The sequence below is a fragment of the Penicillium roqueforti genome (assembly GCF_015533775.1).
Source record: "Penicillium roqueforti strain LCP96 04111 chromosome Unknown scaffold_19, whole genome shotgun sequence".
In the NCBI taxonomy this organism is placed as follows: domain Eukaryota; kingdom Fungi; phylum Ascomycota; class Eurotiomycetes; order Eurotiales; family Aspergillaceae; genus Penicillium; species Penicillium roqueforti.
Genome location: NW_024067583.1, coordinates 1 through 18,532, shown reverse-complemented (window position 1 = coordinate 18,532; position 18,532 = coordinate 1). Strand labels below are relative to the sequence as shown.

The 18,532-nt window shown below is 49.9% G+C and overlaps 6 protein-coding genes across 6 annotated transcripts; 3 read left to right on the top strand and 3 right to left on the bottom strand.

Annotated features, from left to right (window-relative positions):
- Positions 1 to 204: 204 nt before the first annotated feature.
- Positions 205 to 1,350, top strand: LCP9604111_6782 (uncharacterized protein; the record flags this gene model as incomplete). Its single annotated transcript, XM_039074741.1, has 1 exon — positions 205 to 1,350. The coding sequence occupies one exon, from the start codon at positions 205 to 207 to the stop codon at positions 1,348 to 1,350; it is 1,146 nt and encodes a 381-aa protein (XP_038927083.1).
- A 710-nt stretch (positions 1,351 to 2,060) lies between these two features.
- LCP9604111_6781 (cohesin subunit SMC1) lies at positions 2,061 to 6,092 on the bottom strand (the record flags this gene model as incomplete). Its single annotated transcript, XM_039074740.1, has 6 exons — positions 2,061 to 2,078; positions 2,137 to 2,503; positions 2,552 to 2,859; positions 2,910 to 5,868; positions 5,919 to 6,012; positions 6,062 to 6,092. The coding sequence occupies 6 exons, from the start codon at positions 6,090 to 6,092 to the stop codon at positions 2,061 to 2,063; spliced, it is 3,777 nt and encodes a 1,258-aa protein (XP_038927082.1).
- Positions 6,093 to 6,457: 365 nt separating this feature from the next.
- On the bottom strand, positions 6,458 to 7,315 carry LCP9604111_6780 (uncharacterized protein; the record flags this gene model as incomplete). The annotated part of the gene is made up of 1 exon (XM_039074739.1): positions 6,458 to 7,315. One exon carries the CDS (start codon positions 7,313 to 7,315, stop codon positions 6,458 to 6,460), a length of 858 nt encoding a protein of 285 aa, XP_038927081.1.
- A 464-nt stretch (positions 7,316 to 7,779) lies between these two features.
- pdx1 (uncharacterized protein) lies at positions 7,780 to 8,788 on the top strand (the record flags this gene model as incomplete). The annotated part of the gene is made up of 2 exons (XM_039074737.1): positions 7,780 to 7,858; positions 8,001 to 8,788. 2 exons carry the CDS (start codon positions 7,780 to 7,782, stop codon positions 8,786 to 8,788), a joined length of 867 nt encoding a protein of 288 aa, XP_038927080.1.
- Positions 8,789 to 9,632: 844 nt separating this feature from the next.
- LCP9604111_6778 (WD40 repeat domain-containing protein) lies at positions 9,633 to 11,484 on the bottom strand (the record flags this gene model as incomplete). Its single annotated transcript, XM_039074736.1, has 4 exons — positions 9,633 to 10,397; positions 10,456 to 11,042; positions 11,099 to 11,226; positions 11,309 to 11,484. 4 exons carry the CDS (start codon positions 11,482 to 11,484, stop codon positions 9,633 to 9,635), a joined length of 1,656 nt encoding a protein of 551 aa, XP_038927079.1.
- A 1,193-nt stretch (positions 11,485 to 12,677) lies between these two features.
- On the top strand, positions 12,678 to 18,353 carry LCP9604111_6777 (uncharacterized protein; the record flags this gene model as incomplete). The annotated part of the gene is made up of 9 exons (XM_039074735.1): positions 12,678 to 12,735; positions 12,788 to 12,849; positions 12,902 to 13,003; positions 13,065 to 13,200; positions 13,252 to 13,344; positions 13,391 to 14,311; positions 15,267 to 16,779; positions 16,936 to 17,218; positions 18,189 to 18,353. The coding sequence occupies 9 exons, from the start codon at positions 12,678 to 12,680 to the stop codon at positions 18,351 to 18,353; spliced, it is 3,333 nt and encodes a 1,110-aa protein (XP_038927078.1).
- Between the last annotated feature and the right edge of the window lie 179 nt (positions 18,354 to 18,532).

The window sequence follows — 18,532 nt, the reverse complement described above, 5'->3', positions numbered from 1 at the left end:
CCTACAAGTATAAATGTTTGCCTCAATTCACTCTTCTACGCACACTTTCCCACTTTCACGTTACGTGCAGTTTCCTGATCTCGCTTGCGATTCCAAGACCTTAAGCATTTCCACCTCAGTCCTTGCCACTTCCTTCCTGCGACTTCCTTCCTCTCCAGGTTCATCAATCTCTGCTCACCAGCAACGCTTTTCAACTTCGTAATCATGGAGACCACAAACTATCTCTCGCTTCCTGCTATTGCTGAATTCATCAACGCCTACGAGGCTAACCCAACCGCTGAGAATGTCAAGATCATGGTCAGCGCTCTCCTTACTTACGCCTTCGATTCGAACGATGGCTGGGTCCTCAAGTGGCAAGAGGACGAGGAGAATAACCACTCCAACTGCTTCGTCGTGAAAGCCTCTGGCGATGAAAGATCCCTGCACACCATCGTGAAGGTCGTCCTCGACACCTCTGTTTCAGTCCAGGCAGACTGGGATCAGTTCGTTCCCCGACTTCTCAGTGCCCCTCTTCCAGATGAACGATGCTGGGCCATCCTCATCCGTGGCTACAAAGTCCGGCTCTACGAGTACCATCGCGACCAGGAGCTCCCCTACCGTCTCATTCCCTGTGACTTCAAGGTCAAGGACAAGCTCAAGCACACGGTCCACATTCACAAAAACCCTGATGCCGTGAACAACATTCTCATGAGCATCCCGAACCAGGTCCCCAAGCCACTTGGCGAGGGCGAACAAGCCAACCCGTCTCCGCCTGTCTCTGTCGCCGAGACCACTGGTTCGGAAGCTTCCCCTAATGCTACTCCTGAGACTGTTCGTGCCTCTGGCGTGGATATTGAGTCGTCCTCCGAGGATCTCACTGATACCAGCGGGATTAAGACGCCCACCGAAGCCGAGCCCGTCACTGAGCCCGAGGCCATTCCTCAGACCAAGACAGCAACTCAGGTCGACTCTACTACTTCTCAGACCAAGCATACCACCGCCAATGGAACCAAGGCTAAAGTTACTCCCCAGGCCAAAGTTATCCCCCAGGCCAAGGCTACTCCTCCGGTTAAGATCACTCCTGAGGTCAAGGCTGCTCTTCTAGCCAAGGCTGCTGCTAAGGCCAAGAGTGCTACTCCGGTTAAGCCTGCTGCTGGGGTCAAGACTGCTACTCCTTCCAAGACTGCTTCCCAGGTTAAGTCTGCTGCTGAATTCAAGAGTGCCGCCCAAGCCAAGAATGCCGCCCAGGTAAAGAGTGCTGCCCAGGCCAAGGCTGCTATTCTAGCCAAGGCTGTTTCTGGGATGAAGATCACTCCCAAGGTGAAGCCTGCGAAGGAAATTGAGGTTGTGGCACAGACAGCGACAAACTAGTTGGCATCTGACTTATCAGGCCTCGATGACTACCTGCCTCTCGCTATGGTGGTCCCTCCAATAGGTCGCAAGTCTCGCGGATGAAAAGTCTTTTCGGTTCACGGTTCTCAATCTTGGTTTTGTTCTTCTCGGTTTTCTTCTTTTGAGACTTCGATTTGTCTCTTCCCACGCCGGTGCTTTCAACAAGTGCCTCTCTACATGGTGGAAGTCAGTCGGTTCGTGGTTTTACAGGTGGTCAGTTTTTTGCTATTTTTTTGCGAGGCCTTGGTATCTCTCTCCTATCTTTTGCCATGAGCATCTTCTAGGAGGTTTTCAACATGGTGGCCTTAACACATCTAGTTAGATGGAGTTAATTGAATCTATTCATATCTACTTTCGAGAAGTCCTCTACGAGCCACTTTCTGGAATCCGTAGAAGTATGAACAGTCGGCACCTAAGTGTTCGGAAACGGATATTTTTAGGGCTATCCGCAGGTACGACGTATGAGAAAGATTGGAACGACTTGAAAAACACAGTACAGGAACTGGTATCAATTAACAGCCTTGCCGATAGGAATAAGTGCTCAGAATAGACACTGGGCTTCCTACTCCTATGATCGACACTGATAGAAGAAGAAAACAAACCAGCAAGACTCAATAATCTACAAAGATGAAGAAATAAGCAAAGCAAAAGCAAAGGGTCATCACACAATCCGCATAAATACCACCGATCTAGGTGTACTTCCGAAGCTGGAACAATCATTGTCAGCATATTTCCATATCGCATACGAACCACATTAAAACTCACATCAAGCGTCAACGATTTGCTGCTGTTCTCGACCTGGTCCCGGTAGATACCGACCAGAGCCTCGCTGTTCTGGAACAGTCCGGTTTTCAGACTAATCACGATAAACTGCATGCCCGGCGAGGCGTGGTCGTGGATATAGTTGGCGATGCGGGCGACGTTGGTGTTGTCCAGGGCTGCGTCGACCTCGTCCAGTACGAAGAATGGAGACGGCTGGTATGAGTGAATGGCGAATAGCAGAGCGAGTGCGGCCATGGTCTTCTCGCCACCGGAGAGATGTTCCATGTCTCGGAAACGTTTAAGAGGGGGCATGGCGTGGTATTTGATGCCGTCCAGGTATGGCTCGTCCGAGTCCTCAATATCGAGGTAGCTTTGAGATGTTAGCGATTATTCAAAGTCGGGAGTTGAGGAAACCTACGCTTGACCACCCAGGGGGTAATTGGGACTGCGCGTGAGTTCACGGTAAATGGGCCCGATCTGCTCAGAAATATGGGTGAATGCCTTGTTGAAGAGGTCGGATCGCAGCTTCATCACGGACTCAAACTCTTCCTTGGCCTTTCGTGCAGACTTTCGGGCGTCGTCGAAATCTTTTTCGGTGCTGCGAAGTTTGTTCTCGACACTCTCCAGGCGCTCCATGGCACGAGCATTCGGTGCCATCTTGTCAAGGTCACTGTTGAGAACACGGACCTTGTCGAGCAGTTCATCCTCGAGCTTGTCATCGGCCTCCTGGAATTGAATTAGTATGTGACAAATAAGCAATGGATAGGAGAACAAACCTCTTTCAGGGTCTCACCCAGAGAATCAAAGTCGATCTCGATACCGTAATCATGCACCTGGGCAGTCTCGTCCAAACCATCTCCTTCATCCACCTCCATGGCATCAGGGTCTGCTGCTTGCACAAGGTCATCAATTGGAAGCTTGTCAAGGGAATTGGAAGACTCGGTCAAAGGAATATCAATGTCTTCAAGCTTGCAGCGGCGCAAAAGAGTGTAACGACTGGAAGAGTTTCTCTGAATGTCTGCTTCAAGTGCATTAACATTCTTTAACGCTGATTCAACGTGCTTGCTACGCTTCTGGAGTTCACGACGCTGCTCTGCCAAGTTTTCTGCTGCTTGTCCATAGATTTCCTTTTGCTTCTCGAGGGCCTCTCGGAGGAGTTCAAGTTCCGCTTCGAACTCATCGAGCTGGTTGCGGATTCCTTCTTGCTGGCTTTGTAGCTCTTCAATCAGGCCCTGATCACGCTCGTATTGGGCCTTAAGGCCGTTGATTCGGTCCTCGGTTGCTTGGATACGCTGCTTCTCAAAGCTGAGCTGGTTCTCGATTCGGCTCTTCTGGGTGGTGAACTCAAGCTTTTTTTGTGCGGCCTCTTCCTGCATAGAGCCCTGCTGGGCTTCATATTCTCGAATATCATCATACCCTAGGCGCTTGCAGAAACTGCGGTAAATCTCATCCTCGACAGTGCTAACTGAAGCTTGTGACGTTTCGATTGTCTCATCTAGCTCATCAAGGTTTTCCTTGCGCTCGGTGTATTTGGGTCGCAGTTCTTCCATCTGGCGCTTAACGAAGTCCAGCTCGCTAAGCTTGCTCTCGAGGTTCCTTTCAAGAGCCTTCAACTCATCACGAGAGTAAATGAGGCGCTGCTCGAGACCGACGAGCTCGCCCTGCAGGGTCTCTTCCTCAGAGCCTCGGCGGTGACTCTTAGGGAGGGTCGCGAGATCGCCCATGAGCTTCTCCTTTAATTTATATAGGTTCTCGACCTCGGAATCTTCCCAGCGCTTGGAGTTCTGCTGCTGAGGACCACGTCCACCAGTCATGAGGCCACCCTTGTGGATGACAGTTCCATCGAGGGTGACAGCCTTCGCATCCACATTTCTTTCGTAGCAAAGGTACTTGGCCGTCGCCAGATCGTCACAAACAATAGAGTTGCCGCACGCGTAACTAATTGCTCGTGCAACTGAATCATCATAGTCAATAGTCTCAATGGCAGGGCGCATGCCCCGATGCATGCCCTTCAGGTTCGAGTTGAACGCCTTGACTTGAATAGTTTCCAGAGGAATGAACGTGGCCTGACCTGCGCGTTGGTCGCGTAGGTGCTGAATGCACTCCTTCGCGGTCTTCTCGTTATCAACAACAATGGCGTCAAAGTGTCGACCTAGTACGGTGCTGACTGCATCGGAGTATTTCTTCTGCTTCGGCCGGCAAAGATCACTGACACGGCCTTTGACACCGGGGAAGATGCGCTTCAAGGCCGAGATCAACTCCTTGGCGCGGAGTTCGCGTTCAGTCTGCTTCTTACCATCATCAGCCTCGAGAAGTTTCCTTAACACGACCTGAAGCTTTTCCTCGAGCTCAGTTCGCACTTGCGAGACCTTCAAACGCTCGGAAGTCAAGGCGTTCAACTCCTTCTTCTTATGCTCGATCTCTTTGGATGTGGACTTGACGGTGTTATTGAGAGACGCCTTGCGTTCGTTCATGTTCTGGACATCGGATTCAACTGACTTCAGTTGCCATTCAGTGTTCTCAAACTTGCCCTTCAAGCTATTGACTGCTTCAGCTTCGGTCTTTCTCTGCCGTCGCAGATTGTCAAGGTTCAACGAGTCCGCCGATGAACGTCGGTTCACTTCTTCTCTGAGTTTACGGTACTCCTGCTGATCGGCTTCGCTCAGCTGGCCACCCTTCTTGCTCATGGTCTTCTGCCATTCAACTTCCCATTGGGTCTGAGCTTTTTCGACAAGCTTGAGGTCCTTTTCTAGTTGCTTGCCATTGTTGGATTGTGATGTGCGCTCCTTTTCGATCTCAGTAATCTTTGACGCGTATCTCTCAACCTTCTTCAGGGTGATGTCGATCTTCTCATCCACAGGCACAAGTGAGTTGTTGAGTTCTTCAATCTCCCTCTCCTTTTTTGTGATGTTTTTCTCAGCCTTGCCAACATCTCTGCCGACTCGAGCATGGTCCTTCTTGGCATCCTCGACGTTCTTATCATATTTCTCAACGCCACGGCGGTATTCTTTGAGCTCATTTTGGTATTTCTGGATATCAGCACTGGAGTCGTCGATCAACCGCTGGAAGTGGAACAGCTTCCACAGGATATGAGTGATAATGGCCTGGTCGCGTTCTTCGGCCTTTTTCGCGTAGTTCTCAGCCTCTCGCTTCTGTTCCTGGTATTGCTTCACTTCGGAGTTGATGCCTCGTCGACGGTTGAGCTGGATGGTTTGCTGCTCTGCGGCCTCCTCCGCCTCCGCCTTGAACTTTTCATAGTCGACCTTATACTCCAAACTGCCAGAGATTTGCTCAATCAACCGGGTAAGGTCTTTGGGCGACTGGGATGCGATCGCCTCAACATCACCCTGGAACACAAGGAAGTTTCGCGCTTTGATCAGAATGTTCTCCTCCTCTAATGCCTCGTTGTATTGGTGGGCAGACACGATTCGGTTGTTGATGCGGTATTCGCTGACACCTTGGCTGGTAATAGATCGGCGCCATTGTTGCTCCTCACCCGCATCATCCTCATAGACTGCCATCACCCAAGCGGACTTTGGGTCGTTTCCACCGGCATCTTGCTCCACATCCATGCTCTCTGGCCCTTCCTCTTCCTCGCCATCCTGTCCATCAGCAGCAGGTTCTCCGTCCACTTTAGACGTGCGCAAAACACGGCCACGGTAGACAAGATCCCGGAGATTGCTCGATCGCAGGTGAGAGGACTTGATTCCTAGAACGAAAGATATGGCATCCATCCTAACGCGCGTTAGCTTGGGTCCTTTAGACTGAGGCGAGGAGGCACTCACGAGTTTGACTTGCCAGACCCATTCGGGCCAATAATTGAGGTGAAGTACGCATCTCCGAATAGGAGGACATGATGTCCCTTGTAGGACTTGAAGTCTAGTAACAAAGTTAGCAACTGCCTGCGCACCTTCCGGTCGGTACATACTGAAAAGCTCCAAACGAATGAGTTTTCCCATATTGCCAGCGGCTTCCCTGAGGGAGCAACGCGCCGAGAATTCAAGAACCCTGTTATTTAAGCAGAGATTAAGTTGTGCGCAAGATGTGTGAGGGGCGCGATAGCGGGTGAACCGCGTCCACCTAGGACGCGCCGGGGCCATCACGTGGCTCCCAAATTTAGTGATGCGGCATTGCATGCTACAACGTTTTCTGACAGGCAATACTCTAATGATATAAATTGTTGGATTCTCGATTGAAATCGCGCTTTTAACTAGTGTTACAGGGTGTCGCCATCTAAGAGACAGAGCCAAAATGATGTACAAACTGAACTAGATACGACACATGAAGCGACCCTCTGGGTATGATACTTGGATATGATCATCGATCAATCTCTGAATGGCATCTTCACATTCACCATGCGCCCAAAGTGCAGGAGATCATCTGAGATGTATCCATTGGAGTCCAGTCGGAAATGGGTCTTGTGCCCCGCCAATTGCACAATGATGAAGTCCTCGTTTGTGAAAAGTTGCCGCACGCTCTGGAAAACCCGACGAGGCATAGATTGCAGCCTCGTGAACAAGGTTGGCTCCGTTTTTAATCCACGTCCGAGTTTGGTACTTTCCTCGTAATGCTTCATGGTTTCCGGAGAGACAGAGATTCTGCGCTTGAAAGAGAGATCACCCGGCGCCACTTCGACCTGGTAAGGCTTCTTGAAAGGAACCAAGCTTCGGACTGTGAAGAGGACGCGCATACGACCATTGGAATTGATCGCCTTGATATTTCTGACTAGGGAGCCAGTTCGGAGGATGAACAAGGTGCCTCCAAAGCTCATCATGATACAGATACCACCAAATAGAGATTTCTGCCACATCGGAATAGGAACCAGGGGATCCCGGAGAACCGCGTTCGAGTTGTAGATGGAATAGGCGAAGCAAAACGCGGACAGACCATACGCAGTCAAGACATATGGGCGATGAGAAGGCGCCTTGAATAAAAGCACTTGTCCGGCTTTTAATACCTTCGCTTGCAGCTTCGCCAGGGCACGGGGGTTCTTGTTCCCATAAGGACTTGCGGCCTGCCACGCGGAATCGACAGTTCTGGCCACACCCTTGACCTTGTAATGGGGTGCACTAGAATTGAAGTAGCGCAAGGAAGATGTCGAGTTCATCTGAAAGCCAGGTCGCATTGGACTTTGTAGGCATTGGCGCCAGAATATTGAGAAGGTGGGTGGTCTGACGGACATGGCTGCGATGAGCCTATGGAAGTTCAAGTTAGTAAAGCGATTAAGGCCATAGCACGTAGTCAATTGACAGCTATGAATCCGGGGGAAAATGGACGAATAGTCAACGACTGAATAGGTTCATTCTGTAACTTACTAGGACGAGAATCGGTCAACTGTCGTTCTCATCGGGATTCGCCGATAACAGCCAAAACAGCAGGCGGCAGAAAAAGGTTCCCGTCTTGGCCGCCGGTGAAAGCTCCCAACGCCCTCCACAGCTCCAACGGTTACTTTGGATTGTCTCTCCAAACACACGACCCCAAATTAAATCGAACTTGGAGATCTGTGCGCTTCAACGTGGTGGTGGGCTCTTCGTTGATTCTGCTCGTTCATTCCAAATCTAGCGTCTGCGGCGAGTTGCGACACCGGCCGAATACCCCAATCGGCACCGCAGTACTCCCAATCCTCCAAAACAGAATCACATAGCAATGGCAGCCAGGATCACAGTCGGTCAGGTTCCGGCCATGTTCGCTCGACGTCAACCGAAGGTGTTCGGTGTCGGCAGACGTGAGTTTCCTATCCATGTTCATGGCGAACAACATCTCTGCAACGGAAAGCCGGTCCTCTGAGCTCAATGCTACGGCGGAACTTATTTGCTATAACAAGCATTACTACATGGGCTAACGGCGTCATCCATTTCACTCTCCAGGCCTGCAATCTACCTCTATCACAACCCAGAATATCGCCTATCCACTCTACCCCTCCGTCGCGCAGCTCCTCCGTGAGAAGGGCATCCCCGAGTCCGACGTTTCCAAGATCCCAGCCTCCGGCCCCAAGGGTCGTCTCTTGAAGGGCGACGTGCTTGCATACATCGGCAAGATTCCCGCGAACTACCCGTCAAACCAAGCCGCCACACTTGCCAAGCTTACCCACCTCGATCTGAGCAACATCAAGATTGCGGCTCCGGCCGCACCGGCCGCACCGGCCGTGCCCGAAAAGAAGGTTGTGGCCGAGCCGCCGCGTTTGACTTCTGTGGCCATCTCCATTTCCCTGGCCGCCGTGCTGTCTGCGCAGAAGAAGCTCCAAGATAACCTGGGTGTGACAGTGCCGCTGTCCCGCTTCCTTGCCGTGGCTACAGACCTTGCCAACGACGACCTGCCTCGCCCAGCTAACTCTAAGCCCTCCGCCGACGAGCTTTTCGATGAGATTCTCGGCGCCGAGCCGATCAACACATCACGCGGTGATTACGTTCCCGACCTGAACGCTTTCGACGCTCCTAAGTCTGTCCGCTCTAAGCCCGTTACCGAAGACCTGATCGGTTTCCTTAGTGCCAAGCCGTCCAAGAAGTCTGCACCTGCAGCTTCGGTTGAGAGCGCGGGTGTTGCTTCTAATGTTTTCAGCTTGACAGTCCCTGCTGGTGAGGAGGTCCGCGCGAAGGCATTCTTGGAGCGAATCAAGACTCTTCTCTCTGTTGAGCCGGCGCGCTTGGTGCTTTAGATTTCCTTATGTTTCAAATCTCCCTTTTTGAGCTTTTTATTTTGTTTGTTGCTGAGCCAAAAACTGGGCAAGCGAGACTCATTCATGAATGTATACAGTATAGCATAGTTAATCGGATATTTTCTTAATTGGGTTACTTCACTTGAGAAAGGGAATTGAACCACAATAATAAAAATTGGTCTTAGTTGAGTTGAATCAGCCTTGGACTTCCAAGAAACATGTAAGTGATTATCAAGTTTGATTCTCATTTCCATGGTGTATATCCCCATGAAGGCCGGTTGGCATAGCTAAATCCTCTGAAATAGGAACATAGGCACAAATTCGTGCCGGAGAAAAAGAGGGTCATCTCATCATCAAAAGCAACCCTGCGAAAGACAAATTGCAATGAGAACACCCGCCGCGCAACGCCGCATACCAGCAACCAGGAAACACCACAAGCGCCGCCGCTCAAAGCCCAAGAAACGTGGATGTAAAGTTGTTCGCTTGACTCGAAGGCGTCTGGCTAGTATAACTAGGCTAAATCACAGCCAGAGTTGGAAGGAACCGATGGAAGAGATCAAAAAAGGCAAGAAAAAACAGAAAAAGCAAAGAAAAATTGAAGGAAAAAAAAAACTCAAACAAGCATTACCCCATTCCGAATGAACGAGCGCCGGACGTCCACCTGAAATGCTCTAAACCACCGATAGAAAAGAAGATGCAATAGATGCCGACGCATAAAAAGACGAAGAGTCAGATCCCCGCAGGCCATGCAATGATTTTCCCCCAGTGACCAAATTAAGTGAACCGCAAAACGCCATATCGAATGCAGATGCAAAGGCAAATTAGAAATAGAGGGGATTGCGAACTACCGAATGGTGCCCCATTCGGCCAGTTTGCTGCCTTCCCGACGAGTGTCTCTTGTAGCACGTCTATCGAATATTTTCCAGAATCTGAGTGTTTCGTCGCCTGCTCCTGTTACGACAGTCTGGCCGTCAGGGCTCATGGCGAGGTAAAGAACGCGGAAAGTGTGACCGGTCAGCGAGACGATTTGTTCCATACGCGGGTATTTCCAAATGACGATTTGGTTCTGGCTGTAACCGTGTGTGCTGATGATTTCGTCTGAGTTTTTGGACCAAGATAGGTTGCAGACCTGGCTACCAGTGTCGACCTCTTTGATCATTGAGCCGGTTTGTGTGTTCCAGAACTTGATCGTGCGGTCAGCGGTACCACCGCCAGAAGCGAGAAGATGATGTTGATGCGGAGACCATGCAATGGCCTTGACTGCAGCATTGTGGTCAGAGAAACGGTAGAGGGGTGTCTCGCTCAGCTTATCCCAGACCATCAGTTTGTTGTCGTTGCCGCCGGATGCTAATTGGCCATCTTCGGTGTTCCACTTCAAACCACAAACTTCTTGTTTGTGGCCAGCGAGCTTTCGAATATACTGATCTGGAGAACGAACATCACGGTGATAAATGAGACGGTCTCGGGATCCCGAAGTGAGAATGTGATCGTTCCACGCCAAAGCGCCAACTCGGTTGGTATGTCCAATCATGGTTCGTAGTCGTCGGCAATGCTCAGCATCCCATATTTGTACCAGACCTTTACCTGTACCAATTGCAAGATGTGTGCCCTATATTTCCTGTATGAGTATGATATGTGGAGCGTTAACATGCAGACTTCTTGCTTACCCTTTGAATCCAGCTCACGCTGGTCACGGTATCATCTTTCAGCTCGCACAGCCTGGTAACTCCACCGGTATGAGAGTTCCACATGTAGACAGAGTTTGCCAATCCAACGCCGAGAACATTGCTACTGCCCCAGTCCACCAGGTTCAAGTAGAAATCATCCTGAAGATCCGGCGCATCTAAGACCTTGTAAGGCACCTTGTTCACATACCGGGCCTGTTTCCGAGGCGTTTCCAGAATACGCTGACTGTCATATCGAATAGGGGAAAGACTGTAGAGCTCGGAGCGCACGTCTAAGTTAGGGCCATGCACACTTCGAGGGGTTTTAGAGGGGGTTGGGTGTCCCGATCCGGGCCGTGAAGGCCCATAGTTGAAGAGGTTTTTGTGTGGGGTGGTTGGGGTGATGCTGGCAGGAGGGAGATTGGCTGCGATATGAGCGGGAGGTGTATGGGATCGGGTCTTGTCATTGATTCCATTGCTGAAGCCGAGCAATGGGTCGGATGGCGCAGAGGTCAAGTCAGGCTGTGGGACCGTGTTTCCGAACAGCTCGCTGCGCAAAACTCGGGAAAATGTACGGTTGGCTTCCTCAGCTGCGGTTAAAGTCAGGTCAAATGTACAACGCATTGGGTTCCGAGATGTAACACACTCTTTTGGAAATGAAGCTCGGAGTGAGGGGGGCGTTTCTTGGTCTTGGAAGGAGTAGATGGACAGCCATCTTCATGCAATAAACTATAGGTCGCTTGTAGATCTTGCCCGTCGCGATTGGGAATGAAGCTGAATTATGATCAGTAGCTGAGTCACAGATGACTGCCATTGTTTTGGCGCAGCTTTCTGATTGGAGAAAAGTGTGGCTTACCGATCCCCGTAGACCCGCTGTCTCTTGCGACACGGACTGGAGGCTGGGGTCCTGTCCCGCCGGCTCCCAGCAGACTCATAATCCTTCAATGCTTTCGCAAGCGCACTAGGGTCGATTGGCTCTGCTCCATCCTGCCGTTGGCCGTTCCCCAAATTTGAATTGTCTGGAAAATACATCGTGCGCTTTGATGGCATGCTTGGCGGTGTCTTCGATCCAGGTGGTGATGCGATATTTGAGACCTGCGATTTTTGTGGTTTTGTTGCCGACCTATTCCCGGCCTTGTTTAAATTCTGAGGTCTATCCGCCATGGCGTTCCCTAGCTGTCTGCCCGAGCCCCAGAGACGAAGTGCAGCCGATCAAGATAGAGATAAGAATTGCATGAGATGTAAGTGAAGTTCTGTGAATCAAGGATGTCGAACGTTCAGAGATTCGGGTGTAGAATCAAGGGTATTTGAAGGGCGATTGGCGGAGGGTCCGTTGTTGTTGATCCAAAGGTGGAATGATTGCCCCGGCTGTTAACACCTGAAAATGGCACAAGTTCCGGGATAAAGCACTATCAAACCCTCTTTCACCAGGAAATGAACACAGAAGCGTCTAAACTGTCGGCATGTGAATGAATGAATGTCTTCAAGGGAGTGACGGAGTTGCGCAGGGCGACTCTCTAGGTCACGCGTCGGGTACGCTAACCCGATTTAGCGAGGGCAATCGGCCCCATCCAGTGTCTTTGCCTTTGACTACGCTCATTGATATTTGATCGACAATTTATTTCAGCAGTGGAGTCTATCTCTTTTGTTTACTCCCCCAGACTATGTCTCATGCTGTTTGCCGAGATTCCTGGAAACGTCCTGTGTCAGCATGGCTTTGTTCCAATCGAGACTGATGCCACAGTGTTAGTCCTGTTGTTTACAGAAAGGGACGCGCCCACACCGTCTAACTGGACCACTTAAAGTGGGGGGGATGTGAGGGATCTGTACTCCATATTGACCGTTTCACTAACGCGAAATCCACAGATTATTGATTCGATATACGCGCTTGCTTTGACGCGACGCGACGAAGCTTGGGCCATGGCAACGACGATACCAAGCCTGACTTCTAGGAATTTACATAGTGGGGTCGACCAAAGAATAGTATATCCATGTTCAAATAGTAATAATTGAAACCTACCATGTCCTGAATACCTGAATATCAATGGCCCTAAGACTCCCTTCTAGTTTCACTGGTGGCTTTGTTACGTGACATGGCCGCAGTCACCGCCAAACCAATTAAAACCTCCGGCGGCAAAAGCCAACTCTCTCCCTTTGTGCACCCTGCAATGGTCCTTAGGCGTCTTTGTCCTGATATTATTGGTTGTTCTCGACGTTATTCTACAATGGCTGCCAAGCAACCTGCTCTGGACTTCTTGACCTTTGTCAATGCTGCTCCTACCCGTATGTAGTTCTATCGATGACGTGGAATGTCGCTGATTTGTCTTATCTCCAGCTTTCCATGCCGTCCACGAAGCGAAACAGCTTCTGGATAAGGCTGGCTTTCAAGAAATCAAGGTCGGCTCAAGCTGAATACCGGAGTAATAAATTGTGGCTCATCCATCAATAGGAAAGAGACTCTTGGGCGTCGACCTGCCAACCGGGAGGCAAGTACTACTTGACTCGCAACACTACTACCCTCGTGGCTTTTGCGATCGGCAAGCAATGGCAGGTATGTATAAATTGCGGAACTGCGTAAATGGTCTTTCAATTAATCATGTCAATGAATATAGCCGGGCAATGCCATCTCTATGATCGGTGCCCACACCGACTCTCCGGTGTTGAGGGTCAAACCCGTTAGCAAGAAGAGCGGGGAAGGCTTCGTCCAGGTCGGTGTAGAGACCTACGGCGGAGGCATCTGGCACACTTGTACGTGCCATTGATTACCTTCAAACTATCATAGTCGCTAATTTCCTGCAGGGTTCGATCGTGATCTCGGTGTCGCTGGGCGGGTTATGACTCGCGAAAGCGATGGATCCATCGTGCAGAAACTGGTCAAGATTGACCGTCCCAGTATGTTTCATGTTGACCCAATAAATGTGCCTTGCTAACAAGGTAGTCCTCCGTGTTCCAACACTGGCCATCCATCTGGACCGCCAGGAAAACTTTTCATTCAATAAGGAAACACAGCTGTTCCCTATCGCTGGCCTTATTGCTGCAGAGCTTAACCGCAATGATGGAGCCGACACCCCTGATACAGACAAGGGTGGGGAATTATTCTCACCATTGAAATCTGTCACAGAACGTCACCACTCTCACTTCGTTGAGCTTATTGCTAACGAGGCTGGTGTCAGTCCCAGTGATATTCTGGACTTTGAAATGATCCTCTTCGACACTCAAAAGTCCTGTCTCGGCGGTATGCTGGAGGAATTCATCTTCTCCCCTCGTCTAGACAACCTGAACAGCACTTTCTGTGCTACAGTTGGTCTGATTGACTCCGTGGCCGATAAATCAGCCCTCGACGACGAGGAAGCGATCCGCCTGATTGCCTTGTTTGACCACGAGGAAATCGGAAGCCGCACAGCACAGGGTGCGGACTCGAACATTCTTCCATCGATCATTCGCCGTCTATCCGTCCTCCCATCCTCCTCCTCCAAGAGCACCGACCTGTCAACTGCCTACGAGCAGACTCTGTCCACCTCCTTCCTTGTCTCTGCCGACATGGCTCATTCGGTCAACCCGAACTATTCGGGGAAGTACGAATCAGACCATAAGCCGGAGATGAACAAAGGCTTGGTGATTAAGATCAACGCCAACGCTCGCTATGCGACGAACTCTCCTGGAATTGTTCTCCTGGAGGAGATTGCGCGCAAGACCACCAAGGAGACTGGCGTCCACGTTCCTCTTCAGCTCTTTGTGGTCCGTAATGACTCGAGCTGTGGCAGCACCATTGGCCCTATGCTGTCTGCTGCGCTGGGCGCGCGGACACTTGATCTAGGCAATCCCCAGCTCAGTATGCACAGTATCCGTGAAACAGGTGGTACTTATGATGTTGCCCATGCCATTCGTTTGTTCACTGGCTTCTTCAAGCATTACTCAGAGCTGTCGAAGAAGATCATTGTGGATTAAGCTTACCGTGAATAAGTAGATGAAGTAGTACAATCAATACTATTCAAACAGTCCAGTATTCCATTTCCAAGCATTCGAATATAAACACTCAAACATCTTAAAATAAAACACAAACGTACTGTGCATGTACCTTGGGGAAAGCACGTGGTCCGGGCCGAGGAAAATCCACTACCCGAAGTATTAATATCCCAGATTCCCAGTAGTCTACACCAGAATATGAGGACCTGTAGAATTGACGCCAAAAACGGCCATTCTCTACCTCAAAAAGCAAAACAAAAACATACAACAGTGAGGATTCGCTGGTGGTCACCCACCCAACTACTACCCCGGACTATTCTTAGCCTCCGAATTTCTAATGCGATTGGTCTGCGATGGTCTGTCACCCCGCAACGTGATCCTTACGTAGGCGAGGAGCTTATAACTAGGTAACTCAGCGGCGTGTGGCTTATACGCAGTCGATAGTCGGGTGGGTGTCGCCCGGGTGAGAAATGGATGAGCGCCGTTTTACGGTCGCGCGACCGGGGGTGAGAAGGGTGAGTGTACTATACAATTCTTTACGCCAAGCGATACATGTACATCGTGTCTTGTTACTGTATGGAGTGGCTAGAACTTCCCATACTTTAGGCTAAGATTGTGCCGCTCTTCAGCTTGTTGCCTGACAAAACGTGGCTTAGACGTTTTACCACCCTCAGCCCCCTTCAGCTGAGGGGAATCGTATCTTTAGATTTGATCCGAACCCTCCCATCCCCTGTCCAAAAATTCGACAAATCGCAATTTCTTTGATATCAAGGCGGCCGCGGAGGACATGATGGCTTGTGTAGCATTGTCTCATTCCGGTTCGATACGGGTGCCGCATCCGACAACAGCTCTCCGGGAGGCGTTGATTGAATTCGAGGGTATTCTGACGGAGGAGCAAAGGGGACTCTATAAAGTCAGCGCTACGAAACCAGACGTTGCGAGCGTCATCGCATTCGTGACGGAGATCGACGCCAACAACAGCACGACAAGGAGATGTGTGGCACCGAGGTTGTGTACATTTCTGGAGGCGACACAACAGTTCAGTGATGTCGTGGGTACATTTATCAGCTCCAATCCTCAAATCGCCGCCCTAATCTGGGGCGGCGTTAAGATGGCTATATTGACGGCAAGCAATATTACATCTTACTTCGACAAGGTCACAAAAATGATTATGGAGATCGGAAGGTCGTGTCCAACCTATCAACAATTTGGTCAACTTTATCCCGACTGTATCAGCCTTCAACGTGAGCTATGCGAGTACTATGCAGCCATCGTCCAATTGTGTACCAAGATCATCGAAGTATCAAGACGCCCGCCGATCACGCAAACTTTATCGTCTATTTTCAATCCCTTCGAGTCTGATTTCAAAAGCCCTCTCGATAAACTAAAGCAAGCTACAAAGGACATACAGCTGCAGATATCACTTGCCTCAAAGCAGGCTAACGAGGAAACAAAAAAATTGCTGGAAAACGAGAGCCAAAATAACGCAGCATCCCGAAAGTTGACAAATAAATTCCGAAAAGAAACCCAAAAGGAACACACTGAGGCGCACCAGTGGAGAATCCACATGATGAAGAGGGAAGCTGCAAGCTTGAGATCTAGCATTAGACAAAATCTTTCTACCATCGACTACGTCAAACCCTGGAAGCAAGCTATCCAACAACGCGTGCCCTCCACAGCGGAGTGGCTACTGCAAGAGTTCCTTTTCCATGATTGGCAAGATGACCAAAATACTGCAATTCTCTGGTGCCCAGGCACGATGGGTATGGGAAAGACAGTGCTTATATCTAATGTGGTTGCCCAACTTCATGCCTCACGAAATACCAATGACATTATTTCCTATTACATTTGTCGTGCGGACAACACTGCATCTCTGTCAGCGAGAAACATTATCGGGAGTCTTGCTCGTCAAATATTAGACTCTCAGATCAAACACGCTGAAGATGAAAGTCTACAACGCCTATACGAGGATAGCAATGACCTCAATACGGCTGAAGTAGTTGATTTCGTACTGTCTCGGCTCCACGATGACAATACATACTATCTAGCTATTGATGGACTGGATGAATGTGAACCTGTCGAGATCCGGAAGGTGGCGCAGAGTGTGGCCAAACTTTGTAACATGCGCGTTAAAAACTTCAAAGTTCTCTATACAGGCCGCCCGGAGCTTGAAAACCAATTGTTTGGAGCCATGAAACCCAAATACAAAATCCCGGTGACCGAGACAAAAGTTGACTTGGAGATGGATCGCTATATTGCCGCGGCTATAGGCAACTGCCTAGAAGACAAACAATTGATCTTGGGGGATCCCACGCTCATTGTGAAGATATTTGAAACCCTAAAAAAGGGATCCAACGGAATGTAAGTGATGAAATGATCCAATTCAAGCGACGGGATGAGGGGTTTTCCACCATCTTTATCAATCGAGCTAGGCATGAAGTCCTGGTGAATTCTTTATCATTAGGAGTGAAAGTTGTTGGACTTTTATGTTGCAAGTATCTAGGCTGATCGATAAAGGTTCCTCTGGACGCGTCTTTTCATCGAAGAGCTCTGCGAACAAGGCAGTGACAGCGACATCTTAGATGCATTGAAGCATCCCCCTCGTGGCCTATCTGAAATATTTGACAGAAAACTCAGCCGTGTACGGGAGAGAACCTTGGGAAAAGACGCGTTCAAAATTCTCCAATTTTGTGGTGTGATGAAGCGGCCATTGACAGCGATGGAATACCAGGAGGTTTTAGGTCTTTTTCCTGGACAAATGTCTCTTGACCGAAAAAAGCTCCCCAACGACATGAATAAGGTCATTGGTGATTGTTGTGGTCTAACATTCATCGACGAAGAGGACAGCACTGTGCACTATGTTCATCATAGCGTGAAGAAACACCTTTTTGGCACGAACTCCCGACACTCGGAGGAATTCAATATGGCGGGACTTGATTGGCATATCGGCGTTCTTTGCATGACCTACCTCGATTTCACTGATTTTAAGCGTCAGTTGACGAAAATTCAGAATGGTTCAAATACTCCTATACGGCCTGTTCAGCTTGGAATGTCCCCCTTCGGCAGTTACAGCAGTATGACTGGTCGAATGGCACTGAGGCTACTTTCTTACCGTGAGAAGTTACGGCATCTCAGCGCTGGGGAGCTAGAGAGGAAGGCCCAACAAATACTTGGTGACAAAGAGTCTTCACGTCTAGAGATGGAACTCCAAAGCCGAGGTTTTCACTTTCTCGAATACGCCCGAAATCACTGGATCAATCACCTCACAAACCCACATCCCGAATCTGAGGATATGGCTTGGTCATTGTTCTGCCGATGTGTAGAAGGGAATGATATTGTTGCATACAGACCATGGGAGTCAGCGCAGAAGGCCTACGAAGATAGAAACGATGTACCGCAGACGATACAATGGTTGTCAGCATATGGACATTATCACTTGCTTTTGTACTATATAAGGCGTCAGCCTTATATTTTAACAGAGAACATCAAGCGTCATATACTTCGAAGTTCCATCACCAATGGCCATCATCGTCTCGCCAGGTGTATTATCCAACACGGACGCGATTCTCCTGCTCTCATGAATCATGGATTGTTTTTGGTTTCGAGAGAAGGTTGCAGTGAATTACTACCAAGTCTGCTCCAAGTAGTCACCCACGTGGATGCACGAGTGTGTGGCCAAACAGCGCTCCAAGCAGCAGCGCAAGGAGGCCATCTTCAGGTGGTAGAGCGACTTCTCGCAGCAACGGCAAATGTCAATGCACCCGCCGCAGAGGGAAATGGACGAACAGCGCTCCAGGCAGCAGCGCAAGGAGGTCATCTCAAGGTCGTGGAGCGACTTCTCGCTGCAACAGCAAATGTCAATGCGCCCGCCGCAGAGGAAAATGGACGAACAGCCCTTCAAGCAGCAGCGGAAGGAGGCCATCTTCAGGTGGTAGAGCGGCTTCTTGCCGTAAAGGCTGATATTAATGCGCCTGCTAGATACTACGCTGGACGAACAGCCCTTCAAGCAGCAGCGCAAGGAGGCTATCTCAAGGTTGTGGAGCGACTTCTCGCAGCAACGGCAAATGTCAATGCGCCCGCCGCAGAGAGAAATGGACGAACAGCCCTTCAAGCA